This window comes from Fringilla coelebs (assembly GCF_963513975.1).
Source record: "Fringilla coelebs genome assembly, chromosome: 20".
NCBI lineage: Eukaryota > Metazoa > Chordata > Aves > Passeriformes > Fringillidae > Fringilla > Fringilla coelebs.
This window is the reverse complement of record NC_140046.1, coordinates 2,343,985-2,370,410: the sequence shown is the minus strand read 5'-3', so window position 1 is coordinate 2,370,410 and position 26,426 is coordinate 2,343,985. Positions and strand designations below refer to the sequence as shown.

At 51.2% G+C, this 26,426-nt stretch overlaps 1 protein-coding gene across 1 annotated transcript in view; it reads right to left on the bottom strand.

The window, feature by feature from the left end:
* The window catches only part of TBX4 (T-box transcription factor 4), a gene marked incomplete at both ends in the record, with an annotated part of 29,619 nt that extends 9,896 nt beyond the window's left edge, over positions 1–19,723 (bottom strand). The window contains 4 exons of the mRNA XM_084219077.1: positions 5,156–5,303; positions 6,953–7,072; positions 18,679–18,773; positions 19,568–19,723. Of these exons, the coding sequence (XP_084075203.1) occupies positions 5,156–5,303; positions 6,953–7,072; positions 18,679–18,773; positions 19,568–19,723 (519 nt within the window). The remainder of the gene's footprint in view (positions 1–5,155; positions 5,304–6,952; positions 7,073–18,678; positions 18,774–19,567) is intronic.
* Between the last annotated feature and the right edge of the window lie 6,703 nt (positions 19,724–26,426).

Sequence of the window (26,426 nt, the reverse complement as noted above, 5' to 3'; positions counted from 1 at the left end):
AAACTTCACTTTGTAATTTATTTGGGCACCACTATTGCTCTGATTTCCTAAAATGAATGAGTACCAAAAAAAAAAAAAAAAAGAAAGAAAACAAAAAGAAAATAATCTTTTCATGGATATTCTTTCAGCAGAAGGCTTAGGGATGCTCTGAAAAAATTGCCAGCAAATTTAGGGGTGGACAAAAGGGTTTTGGCAAGGTTTAAATGGACTGGGAAAAAAGGTGGTTTGGTATTGGGGGAGATTACATATATATATATATTTCTTATAAATATAAATATATTCCTTATATATCTAAGAAATAATATAGATTATTATTTATTATATATATATAAACCCCCAAATGTTATACATAAAAGTTTTTAGCTGAAAATTGCTCTGAGCAGGACAAGAGGGGCGAGGCTGTGTCCTTTTCCCCAGGCAGGATTTCCCCCCTCCCTCCCTCTGGTGATCCAGTGCCCGGGGTGGGGAAGCTGCTTCCAAGGCAGCACAGAAACCTCCCACCAGCACCCGAGAGGAAACTGCTTGGCCACAAGTCATAAAGCAAACAAATAAAAAAAATTATGAATCAAAATTAGGGTTTTGCAAGATTAGTAGGACGTGGAGCTAATTAAAAGTGCCTGAGTGCGTCTGACGGGCACAGGCAGAAAAAGGCTGATTTAATTAATAGAAAAATGAAAAGGAAACCCCAGGACTAGGGGAAAAATTAAGGCTTTCAGTGATAATCAAATAAAACCAAGTGTGCAAATATTAAATCTGAAGAGAAATAACAAACTCATCAGCATTAATGAGTGAAGCCAGTAAACAGCAGATTTTGGTCAAGAAAAACAGGAATATCACTTAAATGCTGTCATGAGTGACAGGCCATCTGTAATATCCTGTAGCTTTAAACCTCACTTGGTTACATCCCAGAAACTAAAATAAAAGCTTTATTTTAAAAGCAGATAAAGTAATTATGGCAATTAAAAGGCACCACCAGCAGCCCAGTAGTGAGGTAGGTACAGAGTTTTTAACACAACCAAACTCAGCAATGCTGTGTTGGGGGGGATTAAATGAAATATCTACTTTTATTTGTCACAACCTCCACTTCTGATCTCCATTCATTACTTGCTTCCTTTGTTAATTGTTTGTTTCCCTACAGGAATACCTTTATATATTCTAGAATCTATTTATATATTCTTTATATTCCCATTTCTTTCATTTCCAATCAATCAGGTCCCAGTCAGAACCTCTCAAAAATGCTGATGTGATGCTCTTGCTCTTTCCAAGCTGGCCTGGCTGCAGGAGCTGAGTCCTCTGGCAGAGAGGTTTAATTTCAGAGGAGTCACTGACGACAGCAGCACAACAAGAGCACAAACCCCTCCTGGGATCTCTCACTCCTCTCCCATTTTCCAGCACTGCCCTGATGTGACTCTGAGGGCTCAAAACCACGGAAGGGAGGCCTGGGGTCAGGCTGGAATGTTTTCTCCCAGCTGCCATCCAGCTCATCCTTAACTCCCTGGGACTGCAGACCCCACTCCTCAGTGCTCAGGAGAAGGTCCTGTGCTCCTGAGCTGCCAGCACGTCTGGAGCCACCACGGTGGTCAGTCCCCTGGGCAGTGCCCAAAGGGCTCCCCACGCCCTCCCTACAGCCCCACTGCAGCTCTGAGCCACCCCCTCATGGTCCTTCAGCAGCCTCACACCCCCCTGAGCCCCCCTCACCTGCCAGGGCACCTTCCACCTCACTCTTTATGTACTTTAAACCTCTGGAGAAAGTGGAATTCTCTTCCTGAGGATTTATCACCGCGCAGACACACACTTGCTATTTCCCCATATTGCCCTGAATCAGCTTTCTAAAGAAACACAGGTGTAATGTTCCCCTTTCCAACAGAGAGGGGATTTTTGGGCATCCTCTGCAGCTGAGATTAGCACAAAATAACCTGGAGTGACGGAGTCATTCCCGTGTTCCACCTGGAAAACACTGCCAGGCATTTCCCAGGCAGCATACACTGGGAAGGGATGTGCCACCCTTGCTGGCACTTACAAGGTTATTTTCACCTCTGCAAATGCCCTGTCACTCCCATGGCATCAGAGCAAAGCACCAGCCCTGCCAGAATCCCTCGTGCTCAGAATCACTCACCAGCCCCACGTAAATCAGAGGCTCTATCAGGTTGATTATCTCTGCATGTAATGCTTTAAAAATACATAAATTCAGATTTCACTCTAAGCATAGGTGGCTTACAGTGCTTTCTTTGGGATCAGATAGACCTCACTGTAGCTAAACATTACAGTGGCTGCTGATTTCTTAATCCATTTCCAACATGAACGTTGCTCAGTTGTTAAGCCTGGTGTGAAAGAAGCCTTTCATGGATGAAAAATCCCCCCGGAGCAAAATATACAGCCCACGTTTTCAGGCTGTGCTGTGTGAGCTGGGCACAGGCTTACCTGCCACAAAACCTGCTCAGCCACAGGGGTTTGAGGCAGATTACAGAGCTCTGAATTTGTTCTGATATAAAACCTGCTCAGTTTGACGTGTCTGCATTGACAAATGCCTCCCATGCCTCCGACTGTAACAATTTACACAACAGATAACGGGCCAGGGCAAGCAGGAGTGAGGTTTGTGAGGCTGCAGAGAAAGGGCTGGGTGTCAGAGAGTGAGGCTTTCCCACATCCCCAGCATGGGTAATAATCTCCAGCCTAATTCCATGGATTGCAGCAAAGGCTTCAGCTCCAGTTTATTAATTAAGATATTTATCTTACTTACTTTAAGCCCCAAATGTACCTCCAGTTATAATCTCCAGGGGCTGCTCATCCCTGGTATTAAGCAGCTCTTACAGTGCACAGAGTCAGGGCATGGCTGGATAAATGGGTTCATTTGTTGATGGAATCCTGTGAATTTCTGCTGCTTGTCTTTCAGGTGAGATGCCTGCCTCAGAGGAGCTGCACCCATGCAGGGATGGGGACACTGCAGTGGCCCAGGGTGCCAGGGTGGGTGACCCAGCACACCCCTGCCTGGGCAGCTGCCCACACACCCAAAAATGCCCCAGCCAAGGCTGCAGAAATCCTCACTCCACGTGGTTTTGAGGTTTGGAGGAAATCAAAGACAAAAGGAAAGGCAGGCAGGCTCTGCTGGCGCACGGGAAGGCAAACAAACCCTGTGGCTTTTCTGACTTGTTTTTTTAGGGAGCTTTAAGAAAGTGTTTGCAGTCACTGGGAACAAATTCCTAGAAATGAGAAGCTGTTATTATTCCTAACGTAATGCCTTCGTGGGACAGGCCCTGCAGCAGCAGAACTGTTCTCAGCCTGGGCTGCTGGGAGCCTTGCCCCTGTCCTGCTGCAGAGCCCAGCTCTCCTCCATGTGCAGCACAGAAAGTGAAGCACCCCATCTCTAAAGCATAGGATTAATTTAGAAGCCTAAGGAGGAGCTGGCTGAGGATGGGTTCAGTCCCATTTAGCCAGGCAGGTTGTCAGTGCCTGAACAGAGCAGCAAACCAGGCACTTTAAAATAGATTATTTCAGGCATTTTCCCATGAGAGGGAAGGTGCTGGGCTGTGGTACCTGGCCCAAGGGCAGTGAGCAGGGCTCATCTGGAGCCACAGCATGGTGGATACTACCCCAAGACCCAAACCACTGCCTCACTAGGGAAAAGACAAGCAGGCTGTTCATTGGAAAGGAGGAGGGGGTTAAAATCTTCCCTGTTAAAACACAGTGCTAAAATCTCAGTTAAAAAATGACAAAGTCAGGAAAAGCAAACGTTTAAAGTTGCAAAACCAACACAGCACATCCTGTTTGTTTTACAGCCACATCGCACATCCTGCATGTTTTATGGTTTACATTTTACAGCATAAACAGTCATATATTAAGCTGCAGAGTTAACCAAGGGAAAAACACGGAGTGAAAAAATGCCACGTGCAAAGCCAGCGGCTGGGGATGGCTGTGGCAGCCAAACGGTGGCAGGGGTGGCTTTGTGTCACTGTTACTGAGAGCCCTGACACAGTTGTTTCATTTCATTTCCGTGGTGCTCTCCCCCTTCAGGGGAGCAGAGATGGGCTGTGATTAATAACAGCAGCATTAAAGGGTGCCGGGGAGCCTTTGAAGCTCACACATGTCTCAGTGGGGTCAGTAGGGTGGGGAGGGGGTCAGGGCCCAGCACGGGGCTGGGTTATCACCGAGTCCCTGCCAGGGCCCGGCTTTTGGAGGCTCAAAATCCGCAAAAAATTACAAACACTGACAAAAAAATCTGGATTTTTAGCAGTGTTTGAAGCTGGTGGGGTCCTCTTGCCTCTGGAGTCAGGAGCTGTGCCAGAATCACACTTTCTGGACAGCTTTGGGAGGCATTGGGACACTGACTCCAAGTGAAAAGCTGCTCTTTAGAGGCTCGATGCACAATCATTTTAAGCAAGACAGATACATCCCTTCCCACTCTGCACCCTTCTCACAGCCTCCCTTGCCCTCCAAACTGCTGCTGCTTAAAACACCATCAGGTTAAAACCCATATTTGATGACACAAATTAGATTCTCTTACCTTTGGTACAAGGAGGAGCTGATGGCACTAAACCTAGAAGGATTTTAAACTCTCTCTTCCCTTCCTCTCACCAAGGATGGTTTATTTTTACATGACTTTCAGCTCAAATTGTGCAAACCAGACAGGTCTGTGTTTTTATATGCAGTATCTGAGCACTTACTCTCCTGACAGGCTGCCAGGGCCCTTGGTCTGAGTTTTTAAATGCACTGGGGCAGATAACTGTGTGCTCCCCACCTCTGCATTCCCAATACACATGAATCAAAATTTTCCAAATAAAATACTTGATCCTTTTTAGGGCTGCCAAAGCCAGCTTGGAAAATCAGGAGTTTATGCAACCAGCTTCTGTGAGCTGCATGTACCACGTGCCAGGCTGAAAATCCCACAGTGCTGCCTGGAAAGATCCTGGGCAGAAAAGAAAACCTCAGGGGCATCTAGCAGGACACAACTGAGGCAGTCATGGCTGTGTTTCCAAGAGTAGGGGAAGCACACAGACCCCTCCCTTTGCTTTAAACACCCTCCCCAAGCACAAAATAACGTTGTTCCTGATTATTAAATTAACAGTTATTAACTGTTACATCCCACGCAGCATCCCAGACACAAACCCAGCTCCACGGGCCCACCTCCACCCAGGCCCTTGCAGAATGTCTCTCTTACGTGTCCAAAGGGATCCAGGTGGTTGTTGGTGAGTTTGAGCTTCTGGAAGGACACCAGCTGCCTCATCCAGTGGGCTCCCGTGGCCGGGGAGTCGGGGTGCACGTACAGCCTGCCCGGCATGGCCGGCTCCGCCTTCCCGGCCACCATCCTGAGAACAGAGGGGACACATTGTGGCACTGGGCTTTCACACACGGCATCACCCTGGCACAGCCTGGACATGGAAGAGCTTTTGTCCTTGGATTCATGCCAGCAACCCTCCTGCCAGCATAGGGGGCTGCACTGGGGCATGGGGACTCAGGGAGGCTCCTGCTGCTCATGGGGGGTTTGGGGATCCTTGTTCCAGCATCACAGGCTGGCAGAGTAACCCCATCCCTGCTCCCAGGTGGGATTCCCTTGGGGCAGTGTCCTCACATGGGAATTGTGGAGACACTTTGCAAGGAGGAAAACTTGTCTGGGTTTTTGGAAGTCTTCAAAGAGCCTTCTGCAAAGGGAGATGGCCCTGCACAGCAGAATGTACCTGTGGGCAGGAGCAGAACTGGTGTGGCTGCACCTTCCCAGCCAGGCAGGGCTCCCACAGCCCGTGCCAGTGGGAAGGGGCTGCTTCCCACCCTGGCCCAGCACCCTTCTGCAGCTCCCCTTGCCCCACACCACCACCAGCTCTCATGGACACAAGGCCCAGCCATGAGACATCATTTAATGACAACGCCCTCATTACTCCACATTGTTCTCCTCTTATAAAACCCCAATAAAAGCAATATTACCAAAAACAACAGAAACTTTCCAGCAGCAATAAAAGGAAAAGGGGAAACAGCTCTAGGGCTGGCAAAAACTAAATTAAACAGAGTTAAGGACTATCCATCATCTCGTGTTTAATGTCTGAAACACACAAAGTGGCCACCGTGGTGCAGAGACCCTCAGTCCCCTCCTCTTACCCAGCGGCATTCCGGGACAAAAGCACACGGAAAAGGGATTTTTTTTTAAACTGGAGCAGCCCTAATGTGCAAGTAAATAATTTCTGCTTTCTGGGATGTCACTGGGCTTGTTCCCTGTGAAATTTTCCATTGCTTTTCAGCAGCCAGGGGAAGGGTTTGGGGAAACCACAGCGAATAGTGGCAGTGAGGGAGGCTGCCGGGCATTTTGTGGGGGGAAATCAAAAGAGAAAACAACACGTTTCTTTTGTCAGAGAGCAAAAATCCCAGCTGCCTCTTGGGTAAGTAACTTTGCTGGGAAAGGCCCAGGGAAAGGAAAAATAACAGAAGAGAATCAGGGCTCTGAGTGAACCACCCCATATTTCGCTTTATAGCTGCTCTCCTAAAAGCAAAATATTACTATAGAAGAAAGGAATTTAAAACTTTTCTCAAGTCACATAGAGACCTAATTTTGAGGGCCAAAATGGATCATTAGATCATCCTGTCCAGCCTCTGGTACAAGGCAGGCTGTGGCTTTACCCTCCTACACTGCACACAGCCAGATAACCCGTGCTTGGCCTAAAGCATCTTCTCCAAGAAAACTCCCCAGCCTAGAACACTTTGGGATGGACAAGTCACCACCCCAGCAGCACTTTTTTCCAGCAGTTAACCACCCAGCCTGTTAGTAATATTTCATTTGATATTTGTCTGGTTTAAACTTCCAGCCCTGGCTCTCATGTCCATCATTGCTCCACCAAAGAGAGCTCTGGGATGTTGGCAGCCCTCCCACGGGAAGGTGTTTCTGTTGGTTTCTAAGTTTGCACAACAAATGGTTGATCCAATTGCAAATTTCTTATGGAAAAGCAGGCAAACAGAAGTGTTGTCTTACCATTTGTTGTCACAGAATTTGTAGCGGTGGTCGTCGGCCGGGACGATGTCGATCAACAAAATGTACTTGGTCTTGGGGTTCATTCCAGTCACTTTGACCTTGTAACTGGGAAACATCCTCCTTAGGGAAAGCAGAGGGTCACCACGTTAGTGAGGGGTGGAAGCACTGGAACTGATGGAAACTTGGAGCAGCAGCCCAAAAAGCAGATGCAGCATCAGAGGGATTCATGCAAGGACATTGTTGGTTCCTGTTCATACCTGAATTAAACTCTCTCTTTCCAGAGCGTGTGCCAGTGCAAAAGTGGGCACAAATTTTGATAAGGGCTTAAGGAGGGGGGCTTTGGGCCAGTGCCAGTAAAAGCAGGGTGCAGAGAGAGATACAGGGGGGTCAACACACCCCTGTTTGTGGGAGGCCTGGACAAGGAGCTCTCACTTCTACAGGAGGCTCTACTTGGCTTATGGCAGGACCAAAATTGCAGATTTCTTGCTGCTGTGGAAGTGTTTGAAAAGTCTGGAGGCATGGCTACATTTCAGAGGAAACTGAGCACAGACTTTGTCATCCACACAATCCCAATATCCACCAGGTCCCACCACTCCTCTCTCCAACAAACTGAGAACTGAGGATCAGTAAAGCCTGGGGGAGACAAAGGGTTAAACCTTGTGGTGGTGCAGACAGGCTCCTCTGGCCTTCCCGGATTTCCTAAATTCACAGCACACCCATCAAACCTTGCTGGAGCCTGGAGCATGGCAGAGCTTCCCACCAAAATGTGCCTTGTCCCACTGGCTCCAGCGACCAACCCCAAACTAGAGCATCCCGCACACCAGTGCATCACCAGAGGACATTTACAGCCCTACAGGCCTCAGGAGTCCCTGTGACATGAAATGATACCTGTTAACAAAGCCATGTGGCTGTGGAAACAGCAGATTCCATCACAGCCCAGCCTTGCAATCCAAAGGAGAGAGCCCTAATGGATACTGACACTGCCATGGGCTTCCCAATCCCTCGAGGCTGCGGCAGCAGCCAGGATTTGCAGGATTAGGCACTTCACATCCTCAAAATAACTATTTTCTTGGCTCCATCTTCCCCACCTCCTCCTCATCCAGTAAAAACACCCGAGTCAATAGAGCACACTGCTCACCACAGCCCTCCAGCCAGGACACAAAGTTCTCCTTCCACAAGGGGATGGAGGATGAGAATTGCCACATCCTGCCCTCGTTCTAATTACGTGAATTAAGATGGGCCCAAATCCTGATGTCATTTCTCCATCAGACATCAAGGCCACTTTGTCCCCCACTTTATCCCTCTTTTCCTGAGCTGGTCCAAGTCTGCAGCACCATTTTGTCGCTGCTTGGGGAGAAGGCAACAAAATGGGCCCTGTTCAAAATCGTTTCAATTGACTCTTTTAACTGCCCTGCATAAATTCCAGATGTTTACCATGTAATTAGCCTGGACTAAAAAGGGGTGGTTTAGCAATGTCCCTCTTTGATTTTCATTCATAAACTCTGCACTCCTCTTAACCTTGTCCTCCTACAGGTAAGCACCTGGGTAAATACAGTAGGACATTTCAATTTGTGAATACACAGCCCAATTCACACATTGAAAAAAATTGTATAAGGAATCCAATCTGAATGCCAAGATTTTTTTTTTTAATTAGGCTTTAAAATGGCATTTTAAATGAAACAAAAAAGAAAAAAAAAGAAAATTAAAAAAGGAGGATAAAACATTAAAAACGTAAATGAAATTAACACAATTTGACAGTGTCATACCTGCACTGGGGATTTTTATAACAGTGAGCTTCTGAATTTCTTTTTCCCTCAATCATTTCATTTACTGTAGAACATCCAAGCTGCTAAAGTAGCTGAACTGATATATTGTAAATGTTAAGTGCTTTTTTAATGGCATTTAAAATTAAGCTTCAGCATATGGAGTTCATATAGCATGGACATGCCTGAGTTTATAATGTTCTTTAGTATAGCCCTCTAAAATAAATACAAAGAGCCAAAGTACTACTATAATATATACAGCTGAAATTCTTTAAGGATAACAAATGGGGACTCACATCTGATTGAAGGTGTTGCTTAACTTGCAAACCACTCACTATCTCGCAGTGGTAGCATTGTACTCAGCAGTCCACAGACCCAGCTACAACCAAGTTTGCCAACTCTCCACATTCTTTTCCAGGAAAACATGGGTAGATTTTAGTAATTTGGCTGTGCATGGACATTTCATCATTATTATTAGCTGCTGCATTTTGGCCTTAAAGAAAAAATATGCAACTAATGTGCTGTCCAGGGACTTGTCAGTTTAATTTTCTTAATGAAAACATATTTCTCAACCCCTTGGCAGAGGCTAGTTTAGTAAATATCTCTGCAATATGATACAAACATGGGTTGTGCATCTCTGATGGGAAGGCATGACAAACCCGAGAGCTGGGGCCAAGGAAATGCAGTCATAGAGACTGAATTAAAAAGAAAAAAAAAAAAAAAAGGCAAGAGACAGCACCTAGTATCATGTCCTGGCCCTTATTAAATGTCCCGTTTGAAAGAAGGGAGCAGAAACCCACGGTGGAGCTGCACCAGCCCTGCCCGGGAGCGAGGCCGTGCTACAGTGGCTCTATAGAGCTCCCTGTCAGGCCTGGGAAGGGGCCAAAAACCTGCCTGCTTCCCCAAATTTACTGCAGGTCAATGGAGCTACTCAGAGGCACGAGGAGCTGCAGCTCACAGCAGCTTTGCACAAGCAGCCCCTCCGGCAGCCCGGTGCAGGCAGGAGCCCGGCGGATGGGCGGCTCCCGGAGGATGCTCCGCTCCCGCCAGCTCCTGGACAATAGGTTGCTTCATCATCCATTGCTCGGGGACCGGCAGAGGCACAGGAATCACCCAGTGCTGCAATAAAACTTGCCAACGTCTTGCCAAGCTCTGGGAAAGCTCAGCCTGGCTTTGGTGGGAGGTCTGAAGCAAGAGCCGGGCAGATCCCTGTTTTATCCACCCTCCTTCCCACACGGCTCCAAAGCGGGGGAGAGCATTGCTGCGTGGAAACTGGGGACAAAAACTGGGAATTTGGAGCTTCCTGGGGAGTGTGTGCAAGCAGGTGACATCTGATCCTCAGGGCACCTCCAGTGCCAAGGGCAGCTGCAGCCCTGCCCGGGCAAACGGGGCAGCTCGGTGAGGTTCAGTGATGGGCGCAAGTGCAGCACAGCAACACTCGAGTCTCTGGTGAAGTTTGAGCCACCAGTACTCAGGAGAATAATTGCAGCAATTCCTGGCCTCATCACCTTTTGTTCAGACCCAAAACCTGTTTGGACACATTGTCCATGGGCTGCAGCAAATGCCCTGAATGTGCCAATAACAGCACCATCCCTGGCGTGGGGATGTCCAGCACTGGACCAATTTCCTCCCAATTTATATTCCTTTTTTTGAAAGCTCCACCAGGCGTGTGTCCAACACAGCAGCACACCTCAGGTGGAGGCAGCAGGGCCACTGAGGGAGCAGGGCCCACCAGCAGCCCCACAGCTGCCCTGCCCACCCAGGGACCAGCCACAAGCCCTGGGAGCACTCGTGGGATGCACAAGGGACTCAGCACAAGCAGCCAAGCACCAGCCCAACAGCCTCTTCTGCAAAACACCAAAATTGACAGCACTCCAGTTTTAGGCACATTCAAACCCATTTCTCCCTCTCTCCAGCTCCAGCCAAAGCAGAAGGCACCATCCAGGCTCCTCAGCCCTGTCCCGAGGGTCTCATGTGCCCCTCAAAGCTCTCTGCTGGGCTTAGTGCTCTGACAGGCACATTCCTGTCCCACCCCTGCACTGTGGGACAAAGTGCTGCTGTGCCATGGCAGCAGCTCTCACTGCCCCTCACAAGGCAACACTTGAATTAGAAGTTATGTTCACAAAAGAAAGCAATCATGGGGAGAAGGCTACGGTGCCTCCTGTGTGAGCATTAAAATCCCACAGTCACTGGGTGGTGCCCTGGGCAGGGCAGAGGGGCTGAGCCTGGCTCTGGGGACCGTGGGCTGTTGGAGCAGGGCTGGCATCACCAGAGCTTGGCACCACACTGCCACAGCCCCAGCTAAACCCTTCCCTGCAGATGAAATGTAGCAAAACCAGTAAAAGCCAGGAAAATAAACAAGCAGCACAATTCCACAGGCCTCCCAAGCTTCAAAGATGATGTGCTAGTGAATTATTTGTTCTGATAATGAAGCAGTCACTGCTTAGCTAAGTTTATGCTAGGCACATTTTATCTCTACATGATATTCACAAATTGTTTTAAAATGAACTGTTAGAATAAGCATCTCTTGTTTATTTATTTATACTATTACTAGCCAATCCCCTTAACTGTGGAGCAGTTGCTGACATGGAGCCAAAGCTCCTATTATTGTTCAAACAAAGTTTAATTGATGTGTAATTGGCTGGTTGGATTTGGAAGTGAGTGATAAGAGAAAAGCTTTGCTTTTCTTTGGGGCAGCAGTTCCCAGCCTTTCAGGCTCTCCAGGCTTGGCCTCTTCGTGGGCATCTCACATGTGTTTTAATGCCCACATGAGCAGGTCTGGTTGATCCTGGAGAGATGGGTAGCTGCAAAGCTCCCATGTCCAGCAAAATCTTATTTTTTGGGCTGGGGATGGCAAACCAGAAAAGTGGAGAGAATCAGAGCTGATTGAGGAGCTCAGATACTCATCTGAACAATGACTGCTGTGCACATCAGCCACAAACCCTCACTACCCTGTTGCTCACCAGGATTGAATCTGACCTTCACTTAGATGCCCACACCACTCCTGATGTCCCTATGGAGGCATTAGCTGGGAGGGGATGTCTCTGACCAGCACAGGGTAAGCAGGGAATTCAAACTATTTCCACAGAGAAAACTGCATGGAACCAGAACACCTGAGCAACCCCAGCCATGCCCTCACCAAAGGCTGCCAGTGCTCTCAGAAGCCCATGGATTTACGTGGATTGGTACTCACTGCACTTCCCTGAGATGTGACTGGTCCTTCAGATACCACTGAGTCCTTCCTTCTGTCTTTTCAAGGGAGTAAAAACATCCTCAAGCATTTCAGCAGCTCAGCAGCTGAAATTCTACTTTTTTAAGACAATAAGACAAAGATTTCAAAAGACAGAGATGTTACAATCCTTGCTTTTGGGATGGTCAAGTAAAGCAGACTGGAGTTTTGGAAGCTCCCGTGCTCTGCTGCCTGGGAAGGTGCTGCCTGTGGCAGATCAGGGTGTGAAAGGATCAGAAAACAACTGCTCACTCAACATCTTGGCTAACGAGCCATGCCATGGCTGAGCAAGCATCTCCTCAGAGCCTGCTGGGATGCCTCGGGCAATGCTTTCAGAACACCAAGGCAGGTGACACACCTGCATCCCTGATAACAACTAATGTAGCCCCAAATTCTTCTTGAGACTTGGCCATGGCTGCTTGAGGATGCTTCTCCTTGTCTTCATTGTTAGAAGGGAAAAGAATGGTGTGCAGAGCCTCCAAGAACTGTGTCTCCATTCTGATGACCTTTCTTCATTTTTTTCTAATTTCCCTTCTTTCGACAAGTATTTCTTCCACTGACTTAACGCATCTTTAAAAATAATATTCTCCAGGGCAGATTAAAACAAATTTGGAGATGTCAGCTGTTTCTTTTAGCCTTTTAAATGGCATTTCCTTTTTGATAGATTCTTGCTTTCAGAAAATACTTTAAAGAGATCAAAGAGTTTTTCAACAGGGTCCCATTTTCCCAGTGTATCCTAACCCTCAGTCCCTTATTTCTCTTATCACCCACGCCACTCCGTTATGACGCTCTGTATACAAAGTAAGAGCAGTTAACTTTGAAGTGCTGGATTAGCCCATGCCAGATCCTTGCCTCAGAATAACAAACAATACAGGTTCAACAGGAGTTCTCATCAGTAGTTCATTTTTCAGCCCCAAATTCACTGTCACTAACACAAGCAACATTGAACTCTCAGTCTATGGGCAGATAGCAGAGATTTATCTGGTGGCAGGACCATGACCTAGTGATGAGAAGGTCAGACAGTTAAGGGATTTTTATATTTTGGAATGGCGAGGTTGTATTTTTTCCTTCTGGCTAGCACATCTAATTTTTAAATAAAACATTGTTTCTCACATACTTGAGAACTTGGTGAGCTGGATAGCTGCTTTCATGGTCTAGAAACATTTCCTTTCTTTGCCCCATGGTGACTCGAGGCACAGGCAGGCTCCTGGCCATGGGCTGCTTCTCTGGGCTTTCATTTTGTTGCAGCTGAAGTTGAGCAGAGAAGGTCCCAACGTGCAGGAGGATGGGAGAGGTGGTGCCAGCAGCACCAGCAGCACAGCACAAAGATGCCTCAGAGAGAACCTGGGCAAGAGCATGGTCACCAACAGCATTTCAGGGCAGGTTTGCTCCCTCTCCAGCCCAGCTTCCTGGCAGTGGGCTGAGGGAGGAGCCGAGGCAGCCTTGGCACTGCTGGAGCCACAGCCCCGGTGTCCAGGAGCCTTTGAGGCAGCAGCAGAGCCCCAGCAATGGTTGGGACCTTCCCCAGCTGATCTGGGCTTGACCAAAGCCTCCCCTCACCGTGCCACAGCTCCAGCACAAGGATAAACAGGGAAAGCTTTGGGAACACCCTTAACTGTGAGCATCCCATGTCTTTAAAAAGCAGGGATGGCTGCTTGAAGAGAGAAGTGTATCAGGAACCAGACTCCCATCCCTGCCCTCCTCGGCGTGCACAAGCTCTGTCTCCCTTGCCAAAGCTGTCTACAGCTTTAGCAGCACAGCCAAGAGCCATTGGAGTTCACTCCTGCTTTTTCTCTAAAAGCAGGAGTTTGCCTGAACAGGATAATTCCAGGACCCCAAATTTAGGAGCAAGCAGATCAAACATTCCTCAAATATCTATTTTATTTCTATGTTTTAAATTGACGGCTCACATTCCTTCGTTGATCTCGGATATTAAGGTTTGCTTTTGGATCAAAAACCATCAGCAGAAATTCTTGTAACTGCCTCAAAAGATTCTGGACAAATATTTCCCTTTAATTGTAATGAGAACTGGGCATCCATATGCCCTACGGAGCCATGGAAAATTTAACTTTTAAAGGATTATTCACACAGGAAAGCTGCACCAGCTTAGCCAAAGCATTTATACTTCTTCAGACCTTGATGTCCTAAAAACTAGTTTTATTTTGGTTTACTAAAGTTGATTAGGAACAGATTTTTTTTTTAAAAAACTGAAATAAGCCACTTTTAAAATGAAACTTGAACATCTAAAGGGGATTTGCATCTTTTCCGCACATGCAAGATGCTTTATTGATTCTATTTTTTTCCTCTGCAGCATTTTCCTACATATGCTTCTTAAAGCCTGCTACCATAGAGACCAAAGCTGGCTTTGTACCTGTGCACATCCTGCACTCCAGCCAAAACTCAAATTCAGTACCTAGAGCCTCCTGTATGCCTCAGGGGCAGTTCTGCTACCACAGAGAAATGACACATTATTTTCTCTTTAGGAACTGCTCACAAAAAAATATGACCAGACATCCTATGAACTGGCATTTTATACTGAAGAAACAAAAACTTTATCAAATTGTTTATCCTTGGCAATACCTGGATAGAAATTACAATGCTGCAAAGACTGGCACCTTGGGAAAGAACCTTAGGGAACAGCTCAATAAATAATCTAACAGAAAGAAGAAATCCTGAGCCAGGAAAGCTGTGGAAGCAAAGATTAACTTCCAGCAGAAATAAAGTCCGAAAGATGAGATTTTAGAAAGAATGGTTTGCCACGAGCTACAAAAGAATCTACAATTGTTCAGTCAAAGAATAGCACATAAAAGCAAGAGGAAGAAATTGGAAAGCCAGATTTATAACGACGTCCCTCATTTGCTTTCTGCTTTCCCCACCCCTCTCACAATTTCACAAGTGTGGAATTCCTAAAGTCCCGCAGGAAAGGTGTGCACCCTGCTAGGACAGAGCGATGCCCCCACAGCAGGGCGGCCAGAGGGGAGGAATCCAGATGTGCAGCTGCATCTGCATCCTCTAATACACCCTGTGCCCTTTATTAGTGTCTAGATTGATTTGATTTAATAGGATCTCACCGACTGGAACTTTTCAGTGGAGGTTTTTGGGATATTTTTTGGTTCAGTATTTTTTCTGGGAGAAGGGATTTTTTTGGTTGGTTTGTTGGTTTGGTTTTGGAGCAGTTTTTGTTTGTTTTAACACACAGGCACACATATATATAAATACACACACACGGGAAGGTTTGTGAACAATCATTTCCAAAAGCAGGCACTCACAGCTCGCTGTGGGCGCTGGATTCATTCCCCCATGCCTGGAAAGCGCCGCAGCCGCGCTGTGAGCAGGGATGGGAACCGGGATGCTGCAGCGGGAACCGGGGAGCGGGGAGCAGGGACCGGGAGTGGCCGTGCCGCCGGGGCTCCGCGGAGAGGGGCTGCCCAAACAACGGGATTCCCTCTGCCTCCCGAAAAACCTGCCCTGCAAAACGCCCCTCGGGATGGGCAGTGCCCGAAGGGATCACCCCTGGCCGCTTTTCCTCTCGTTCCCCTCCGGTTCGGGCAGCCGCGGGTACCCAGCTCTCCGGGCAGTGCCGGGGACGGGGCAATCTCTGCGCCGCAGACATTCAGCCCTTTAAAACCATCAGCAGATAATCCTCCGGAGGAGAAATCCGGAATTAGAGCAAACCTCAAAGAGGAGGAAGGAGAGGAAGGCTCTGAGTGATGGAGCCGGCGCCCATGCTGCGGGCGCTGCCGCGGGCGCTCTGAGGGATCCGAGCGCTTTTCTCCAAAGTTCAGGGAACTTTGCTAACATAAACTTTTTATCTTTTGATGATCCTTTTAATATAAAATAATCTCTTTTTTTCCCCTCCCACAATGAAGCAGTCGGACATTAAAAAGATAGCGAGTGCATTTTAAAGATGTTTCCACTTTATAAATCAAACTTTCTTGGCAACAACATGATTTCTATTTCAATGCTGAGCTTGCTGTGTTCTCCTAATATCTCCTACAGATCAGTCCTAAGAGGGAGTAATAATCCCCTAAAGTAATTCTCAGCCCTAAATTCTCCATAATTTATAGTTGGCTCGTTCTGTGGAGCTCTACAAAGAACGAAACAAATGACTCCCCCTTCCCCCCCAACCAAGTTATCAATATTTGCCTTGTTTATACAAAAAAAGCTATTTTACACCATTGCCATGGAATTAACGCTTCCGCTGAGCTTTACATTTCCTCTCCATTGAGTGAACTTGTCATTAAAGTCACTCTTTTTTGGTGTTGTTGTTTGAAATTTAAAAATCAGGCTTCCATTTCTTTTCGTTTGTGCCCCTTGAGGTCAGACAGACCTACATTTAAGTGATTTCAACTAACGGCATTCAGGGGCATCTCTGTGCCTGCTGGGAGGGGGATTAGAGTCCTGATTAGTGCCTGCAATTAGCCGCTTTCCCTCTTTCCACACCCCCCCAATGCTAAATGCGAGTGCACACAAATCTCCATTAACCATCGCTTTTTTAATTGGCTCAAGAGGAGGTTTATTATTGCGACTCTCTATTTAAATAGCCTGGGTAAAATAAAATCTGCATGAAGTAATAATTTTCATTTTGTCCTTTGCATGGGGATTAGCAGCAGATTGCAGCTCGTGGGCTGCCCTGCCCTCAGCACGGCCACGCGTGGCATTGCTATCAACCGGGACTCGAGGCACCACGGGATTTAAGTTGTTCGATTTTTCATGCGAATTATTTCGGTATTTTGGCTGTCGGTGCCGCAGCAGAGCCCAGCCCGGGCGGTGGAACCGAGCCGGGTCCCGGCACCGGCGGCGCGGGGGCTGCGGGGCTGTGCCTCGCTGCTAAAAACACCGATAAAAGCCCTCGTCCTGTATTTTGACACCATCTGCGGCTGAACCCAATGAAAACAAAAAAAAAGGTTCTTTTGTTCTGTGTTATTCATCAGCATTTCAGCCACTTCTTTCATTATTTTTTTTAATTCAAAACTGTTTATAAAAAAAATTAAGATTCTTTTAGTTCAATGGCGCTGCACTGAATTTTGCACTCCATTTTGCTAATGGAGAGTCTGGCTCAATAAGGTAAAAAACCCAAATTTTTTACATCTTGTGGTCTACCCCCCATCCCACCTCCTGAAAGGTGCACTGCCAGCTCCACCGGACGAGGAATGTGGGACTGAGCCCCGTCCATATGGAGCTGTTTAAACGAGCCACGTTCAGACTTACAGAGAGATAACATGCACGTTTGGGATGCTTCGGGTCTAGAATTTGGTACAGATATTACACATCTCCACAGGCACACTCAGATACTATAAATTAAGGGTGAAATATCTGAGGTCTTGATCCCCTCATCTGAGCTGATTTAGGGAGCAGACCCATCCAAATGAACCCGGCTCTTCCCATCAGCAGACGCTGCAGAACAAGCCCTGAGATTTTATACGCCAAAATAAGGTGTGAAAAGGACAGAGTTACCTGCACCATCACTCCATAAACAGCCACATAGCAAATAAATGGAAGATTCCTGGGACATACACCCCGTCTCCAGGGAGAATAATGGGAATTTCTTGCTTATTGGAGTACAACTGCCCTACACAGAGCAGCTGCTGCACAGAGCAGCACTGCCGGGACGGAGGAAAGCAGAGGGAAAGCACTCATCAGTCCCAAAAATCCAGTGCCGAGGGTTGGGTTCTGGGTCTCACAGTGGGAGCAGCAAACAGGGGAGAAAAGTCACACACACACTCCATGAGCCCCCACGGCTGCTCTGCACGAAGGATCAGAGACCACAGAGAAATAAATACTGCATAGAAATTATTTGGGTTTTTTTTTTTTCTCTGTTTTCTCCCCGTTATTTGAGTGTCTGGCTGCACAGGTCGCTCGCACGGTGTAAAACAAGCAGTGGCAGGGCACGGCAGGAGCACTCAGCCGTGCTGGAGTTAAATGCTAATGCCTCAATTTTTCCCTCCCTGCAGCAGCAGCGAGGTGAGCCCGCTGCCGCAGAAGCCAAGGGCGGATACATTGGTGCCCACAGTGACACCCGGCTAATTTTCTTGGGAATTAGCTGATTCCCGAGCTGGTGATTGTCTGAGGTTTAATTCTGATTCTTAATTTTCTGACATTTATTCTGCCATCTCCCACCAAAGCAGCCCGGGCAGGACAGGAGCCCTGAGCAGAGGCAGGGCTGAGTTCTCTGAGCTACTGAAGTCTCTGTGAAGCTCTGGTCTCCCTCCCTGGGTGTGCACACTGAGGGGGCTTTGTTTTGATAAAAATAATTATTTGTTTCCAAGGGAAAACAGATTATTTTTTTACCCAGAAGTGGCAGCCTTTTCTCTTTCAGTTTTGAGATTAAAAGAACCTTCATACTGCTAAAACTTTGGTGCAGAGTGTCCCAGCACAAGTCTTAATGCACAGCACAGAAAAGGGGGTTTGCTTTGTTTTGGAAAAAAACCAAAACATCATAATTATGCTAATCTCCTAATTAAAATATAATTTAAAAAAAAAACATTACCAGAGAGAATTAGGACTAAATGTTTCAAACGACTCCATAACATTTTCTTGTATCTACATTCCAACTGCCACACTCAAACACATGTACAGTTTACACTGAAAAAATGATCTTACTGAAATCTGCAATCACAGTAATATTTTTTAAATGCCACTGAGTGTACCAGCTCTGCAAAAACCAGTATGGGCAAACAGGACATTTCACAGAGATCAGAAGCAATACATGTTTGCAGGGAATTTTCACTAACCTGCCTGCTTTGGTTATTATCATTTCCGTGCCAGCTTCATGAAATTTCTTCCATAGCTCCTTCTCATGGAGATAGACTTTGATATTTTCTATTGTCTGTAAAAAGATTAAGATAATGAGAAGAGCAAGAAACGATGGAGAAAACCTGTGAGGAGGGGTGGGAAGGGCCGGGGCTGGGGACACTCAGGGCCCACGCTACAGCCGAGGCTCCGGGCGAAGCCACCAGCCTGTGCGGGAGGAGGATGGAGTCTCAAAAATTCCGCTGTCCTTTGCCAAAAATAAAAGAAACAAACGGAGGCCGGTTTTAATTGCAGACTTTCACAACCAGGCAGGACATTGCGGCTAAATGAAATTTTTTTTCTTTTTTTCGTTTTTTCCTAGGGGAAAAAAGGTCTGTTGGGGCAAACTCGCCCTAAGCCTCCCAAAAACCGGGGCCAGGAGCAGCCGCGGGGACAACGGATCGTCATCCAGGGCCGCGCGTTGTGCGTTCCGCGGCGTGCCGGGGACATCGCATCCGTGCGCGGAGCTAAGGCACAGAAGCCGCGTTTTATTTAGGGATGGAAAACCCCCAGTGAATTGCCTGCCGGGCCGCAGCCCCGGGAGGAGCGGCGGCGGCTCCGCCACGGCTCGGGCCCTGCCGGCCGCGGCTTTCAGTGCTCGGATTCGCCCTTTACCCTTACGCACCGACGGCCGGCCGGAGGCGGCCTGCTGTGGACAGGGAAAATAAAATTATAACAATAAAAAATAAAGCCAAAGAAAAGTGAAGAAAAATGGTCTTTCCTCGCAATCCCTCCCCGTGTCGTGGCCGGGGAAGATGCTCGGTGGCGGGCCGGGCTGGTGGCGGGGGTGAGGGCACAGCAGGGCAGGACGCGGGGCCGGACGGAGCGTACCTGCTCGGGGTCGGGGAGCTGCGGGCTGCTGAGCGGCGTGCTGCTCCCCCCGGCTACGCCGAGGACGGGGGAGCCGGCGGAGGTGTCCGCATGGCCGGGCGCGGGGGCTGTTGGAAACCCTTCCTCGGTTTCAGACAGGCTTTTCTCCTGGAGCATTTCCTTGGGGGAGAGAGGCGCAATGTTAGCTCGCGGCACCGGGGGCCACGTCCAACCCCTGCCCCTCGCCCAGCCCCGGGAACAGCCACCTGCGAGGTCAGGCCCTCCCGGCCCGGCCCGGCCCGTGGTCTTTCCTCGGGCGGCGGCACTCGGCGACACTGGGATGTGACACCGTCGGCCCCGGGGGAAGCCGCTGTGCCCGGCAGAGCCGGGCCGGGCCCGCCAGCCCCCGCGGGGGAGCCGCCCACGCGTGGCTGCGCTCCCGCTTGAGGCCAGGGCAGCTCACGTCTGATGTGGCCGCAGGCCCCCAGCCCCGATTCTTTCTCCCCTCCCGTACCCGTCGGGGAGGGCAGCCCGGCCCGGTCGGTCTCTCTGCCCCGTCCCGTCGGGGCTGCGGGGACTCCGCGACGAAGCGCTGCGGCGGAGCCGGACGGTGTAAACAGGGGGAGTGCTGGGCTCCGAGATAAAAGGGTCCCTCTTAAACTTGGACGGAGACTGGGAAAAGCCAATAAAGATAAGGCCTGACAGCTCCGCCGGGGCTGCCGCGCATCAACGCCGACTTTTACAGCGCGGAGGGACGCGGCCGCCCGCCCCGCTTGACGGACAGACAGATGGACGGGCAGCGGCGGCGCGGAGGGGGAGCAACTCCGAGGGGATGCGGGGTGCCGGTCCCGGGGACCGGAACCGGAGCTGGCCGCGGACCTGCGCACCCGAGGGAGCGCTCCTGAGCCCGGCCCGCAGCCCCGGTCCCTGCTCCAAGCCGCCAAGGCCGAGCCGCTCTTCGGGACAGCGGCTGTGAAGGGGGAGAGAGGAGCTGGGAGCCCAAACTGCAGCTCCAGCAGAGCTCCAAGAAGAGCGGGATTGGCACCCCAAACTCCAGCTCCAGTAGAGCTCCGGTGAGAGCGGGGCTGGGACTCCCAGCTCCATTCACACCAGAATTCCAAGGATAGCTCCCGCCGAGGAGCCGGACAGCCAGCCCGGCTGTGTGCGAGCGGACACACATACCCCAGCGACCAGCCGCAATCCCCGGGCAGGGAGCACCGAGCAGGGAGCACGGTACGGGGCTCAGTGCCCCAAGAACTCCACCAGTCCCTCCGCCCGGTGCTCGGGTGTCGGAACGGGACGGCCCCAGCCAAGGCGCGGATGTGTCCCGGTGTCCAACGGCAGAGCGGAGCCGGGTGACCGGGAGGGCACAGGTGGGAGGGAGGTGTCCGCGGCGAAGGCCGAGGGCAAGGCTCCAGCCCCGGACCGGGACCCGTGCCCCCGGTACGGAGCAGGTTGGCTGGCGCGGAGCAGCAGGGCAGGCTGGCGGCGGTGTCCCGCCCCAGGCCGGGGCTCGGCGGGCTGCGGGGAGCCCCGCACCCTTGGACCCCCCGCTCCCTCCCGTCCTTCCCCCCGCACCCCGGGAACTCACACGGCCGGCCGAGGGGCAGGAGGCGCAGCGGGGGGCTCCGGGCTTGGCCTGGGGACGGCTGCGGCATGAAGGGCATCCGCGGGGTGCTCAGGCCGGGAGCGGCTCCGCGGCCCCCGATGGCAGCGGCGTGCGGAGCATCCCCCGCTGCGCGGATTCACTTTCCCTTGATCTCGGCGGAAAATGTTCCATAAAGATCCAGTTTGGGGCCTTTCGACTCCCTCCCTCTTTGTCTCCCCCCCCTCCCTTTTCCTTCCCCTCCTGTTGCTGACGTTGCCGCTGTCAATCACATCCCCTTACACCGACTCTGGCCCGCTCCGCCCGGCCCGGCCCGGCCCGCCCGGCCCGGCCCCGAGCCCGCCCGACGGTCCGCACCGGGGGGCACCGGCGGGGGCAGCGGCTGCCCGGCTCCCGCGCACCAGACCCGGCCGCGGCCTTCCCCGGCCTGCCTCGGCGCTGCGCCGGGCCTGGCGGCGAGCGGAGCCGCTCGTTGCTCCGAGAGGAGTCCGGGCAGAGGGGACATCCTCGGCACCACCGCCCCCTCACAGCCCCGACGGTCCTGGGGCTCCCCACTGCCCGCCCTGGAGCCGGGCAAGGCCGGGGCTGCAGCGGAGGGCATAGGCCGCGCTTGGAAGGGCACCCGGCTCGGCGGGACCCCGCGGCAGGAGCCGGGATAGCCCGGGAGAGGTGATGGGGAAGAGCCGAAATCACGCCTGGGCAGGGGTCCCGCCTCAGGAGGGGCCCACAACGCCCGTGGGGTTGCCTGACCCTGCACTGCAATAAAAGCGTCCAGGTCCACCGGCCTGCCTTCGTTTGCGGGTCTCCCTTGCGAGCCCGGGGACGAGGCAGGGCTTCCCCTCCTCTCCATGTCGCGACAGAGACCCCCTTCCACAAGGAAGGCTGGACCTGAGGCCCACAACAAAGCGAAGGCCAGGCCAGGTCGTCAGGGCCGCCCCGAGGTGAGGGCGGCAAGGGAAGAGGCCGCTCACACCACCCTCACCCTGCGGCACGGGCACCGCTGCTCGGGGCTCCCACCGCCGCGTTAAACCCCCAAATCAGGAGGAGAACCCTTGCGGGAGAGTTCCCGAGTGCTGTCGCGATTTAAAGGGTCACTTAAGCTTGGCTGTCGCCATTACCAAGCCCCCCACACACAGAGCCCCGCAGCGCTGCCCTCCCTGCGCCGAGCCGCCCCTCACGTCCGAACCGCGCCCAGGCCGCCGCGCGGTACCGCTGTACACACAGGCCTGTCGCGACAGCTCCACCTCTGTGCCCCGCGCTATGTCGCGACAGCACCAGGCTCTGCGCTTCACCGTGCCCCCCGAGCCCCTGCTCATCCCCTCCGCGCCCTTACCCGAGCCGGGGGTCCCGGGCGGGCGCCGAGGCGCCGCTCGCTCCCGCAGCGCCGGGCTCACAGGGACCCCGCCATGGGCCGGCAGGGGCAGGGGTCTTATCGGGGTTTTCTTGAAAGTGAATTTAAACCCAAACTCACTCCCACCGTCACGTGGTGCCGAAATTGGGAACAGGAGCAGAATAAAAAGTAAAGTGGGGTCAACCTCGTAATGAACCTTTCCCCCACTCCTACCAAAGGAAAAAAAAAAAAAAAAAGAAAAAAAAAAAAAGAAAAGAAAAGAAGAAAAAAGGAAAGGGAAGAAAAAAAAAAAAAAAGACCCGAGCGGGCCGGGAGATGCGAGGCGAGCGGAACTCGCAGGAGCCAGCGGGATGGGGCAGGTGAGACCGGGCCGCGGCGGGCCCCGACGAGGCCGGGGCGAGAGGGGACCCGCGACCGTCCTGTCCCCGGACGGACCGAGCGGGCACTGAGAGGGGGCGAAGGGTGAGGGGCAGCGAGAGGCCCGGCTCAGCCAGGGCTCCCTCCCGCTGGCCTGCCCCGCTCGGTTCCCCGCCGGTTCCGCGGTCGCAGCCGCCTCTGAGCTCCGGGCCCGGCCCGAGCCCCAGCCCCGCGGGCACCGTGCCCACCCCTCGCTCCGGCCCGCCGCCGGTTCCCACCCTCGGGCCGGGCTCTCCCTCGGGCTGCGGGACCGGGCGGGCTCCATGGCAAGGTGAAATTGCTGTGACTCTGCAGCCGGGACCTGGGGCTCGGCTTTGTCTGGATAGGTCTCCCTTCAGCCCTTCCTCCCGCAGTTGCGGCAAGGGGAAATGCCGGCCGCTGCCTGAGCTTCCCGACGTTAAATTCAGTGTTTTCCCCCTTGAACAACAATGAAAAAAGGGCGGAGGGGCAATTTCAGGTGGGGAGGATTTAATTAAAGTAAATTCAAAGACTCTCGGGCCTCCTTCCAGCCTGAGATTTCCCCGTCGGTGCGTACGGGGACGCAGGAACGGAGGGGTCGGGCCCATTCCCCGCCGTGCGGTTGAGTCCGGCCGCGCTCGGCTCACCGTGCCCTGAGCCCGGGCAGCACCTGCCCGTAGCGGGCTCCGGGGTCGGTTTCTCCGGGACTGCACAGATTTCCTCATCCCCCGAGCACGGAGAAGGGGCCGACACCGAGGGGATGAACCGTCCTCGTCGGACGGAGCCCCCGGCTGCGGCAGCTCCGTGCGCTTCCCGAAGGCTGCGGCAATTGACGGCGAGGCGAAACCAGCCCGACTGTCATCACCCGGCAGATAAACGGCCGGATCCCCGACGGCAGGGTGGCTCCTATTCACGGCTCATCAACGCCGAGCCAAGGGAGCAGTGGGAGGATAAGCCCCGCTTTCAGGGACCAGCGCTCCAAACCACTCATCACTGTCACCGAGCTCGCTCATGCCTTGGCCCTAAACACCGGCGATTAATAAAAGTTTACTGTCGCTTTTCTCCGAAGTTACACTCAGTCCGCGGGCCGGGGAAACCCGAATGGGATCCGTCCCGCGGGATGCTCCAGCGCTCTTCCAGCCGCTGCGCCTTTCCGTGGCTCCTCTTCCCCCGAAGGAAACCTGCCAGCCACGACGGAGACGAGGGGAGAAGCGAACCCCGAGCCCGCACCCGACGGAACCGCGCGGCCCCGACGGCGGCGGCTCAGAGCCCCGTGCGAGGCGGGGGGAAAGTCAGGACCGAGCCTCGGCCGCGTGGGTTGGCATAGATTTACTGACTTGAGAGGAAACTCACCGGTTTACACTGCTGAGAAGGGTTTGAATGGATGAGTACTGAGAAAAAGTTGCCGAATTTGGCCAGTAACAAGGCTGGAAGAATGGAAGGCTAATACTGAGTTATGCATGAACTCGGGAGGAATTACAGAGCATCAGAGTCTTGCTTCTAAACAGCGACAGTGCCAAATTTCTAATAACTGTGTAATATGCTTATTTATACCATACAAGGACTTACAAACCTCATTGTGCATAGCAGCTGGGTCATATTTCTTTACCCTTCCATTCCTCAGGCTCTTTTGCCAAGAGACTGGTACCAAACACTTCCAGGCTGAAAGAAAAACACAAAATTTAATCGCAAAGAAACGATGACAAGGAAGCGTGGGTAAGATACGGGCTGACGTGCAGCCCTTTAATCTTAAGCATCTGCCTAAAATAGATGCACGGAGAGGGCATTGGAAATATGCACGGTTTGAAATGCGAGTGATTCTCTGCTTCTAAATCGTTCAGCCCAATCATCCACATGTATTTCCCCGACCTGGGCACGTTTGTAGGCTCTAAGGCTTTGTTTTAAACTGTTAAATAAATATTTTAACGAATGTTTTAAAACGTTGTAAACGAATGTGCCGCTCAGTCTCGCACCAAGCTCCGCTGGAACCGGGTAAATCAAACGAAGAACCATATTCCCATTTGTTTTTAAATATTTGGGGGGGTATTTGTTAATTTTATCCCAGCGTACCAAGTGTACTCACCCGTCGTAATTTCAAACAAAGCTATGCAAGATGCAGCCCGGAAATGTTAAACCTGTATCAGAAATAATTAAACTATGAACGAATATTCATGTATGTAGACATTTTTTAAGAGCTTAAATATTTTAGAAGGAAAAGCTAACAATTATGGAATTGGTTTAATTTTTAAAACTAACCCTAGTTTTGTCCAAATGCTCTAGGTTTTTATTTTTGAATATAATCACTATTTTTTAAAGTAGCGCCTAAAAAACTAACATTTCAAATCAATCGTACATTTTTTGAAGGAAGAGATTTTACCATGAGCTTGGAAAAGTCTTTGTAAGAATGAATAGTCCAGAGATCACTGCCCTGCTGAGCGTCAGACTGAGATCGTCCCCAGTGGTATTTCCCAGCCAAAGCCCTGATTTAACTTCAAGATTTACATACATTAAAAAAAAAATTAAAAAAGCTCCGTCTGTTTTGCAATAACTTTTTTTTATTTTAATGAAAAAAGCCCTAAAGCTACAACATGCTGGAGGATGGGAAGATGGGAGCAGGCTAATGGAGCTGGAATAGGAATGATGGTTTAAAAAATAAAAGGAGAACAAAGCCCAGTGCTCAGAGCCGGTGATTTCTCTGCAGCCCCAGCTCTGCTTCCTGCACCCACCAAACTCTGCTGTGGGGTGGGGTCTGAGCAGGGCCTGCCATTGGCACGGGATGGGGGCCAGGCAGGCCTTGCTGCTGCTGCTGTGGAGAGAAGGGACTCAGGTGTGGGTCAGGGTGGCAGCCAGATGTGTGCATGGAGAAGGGACAGCAGCCCCAGGGCAGCTCAGTGTCCTGCAGGGATCTTGGTGCAGTGGGAGGAGGACGTGTGGAACCTCCTGGTGAAGCTGCTCTGGAGCTGTGGGCAAAAAGGAGAGGCACATCAATCCAGCAAGGGACAGCACAGCAAGTCACTTGTCACAGGCAGGAAGAAAAGAGGAGAGCCTTGTCTTAAGCCCTGAATCAGAGCAAGAAACTGCCTTCAGGTATTGCAAATCCAGGCCAGTACACTGGCAGAGCAACGTGCTGTGGTTCTGCACAGTCCTTGGCATCATCCATCCATCCATCACCGTGCAGGGATGAGGGACTGGCAGAGTCCTGCCCAGAGTGATTATTCCATTTGTGCTGGGCATGAGGAGGAGGATATTACTATGGGAATTGCTGTCCTCCAGGGTAAACAGAGGGAAATGCTGGTCTGGGTGAGAAATTCCCAGCATGAGGAATGAAGGCAGCCAGCTGCTAGCTCTGCCTCTGCCCTGGAGGTGGGCATAGACGCTGTCCAAGCCCCCAGTGTGGCACAGTGACAGAGCAACCAGGGCCAGTGAGGCCAAACAATCTTGTTCAAGCATCAGAGCCCCCTCAGGGGCCAGAACCCCTGACCCACAGCCTGAGCAAGACAGCACAGCCAGCCCTCACAGCCAGCAGAGCCTGCTGCTCCCTTTGGCCA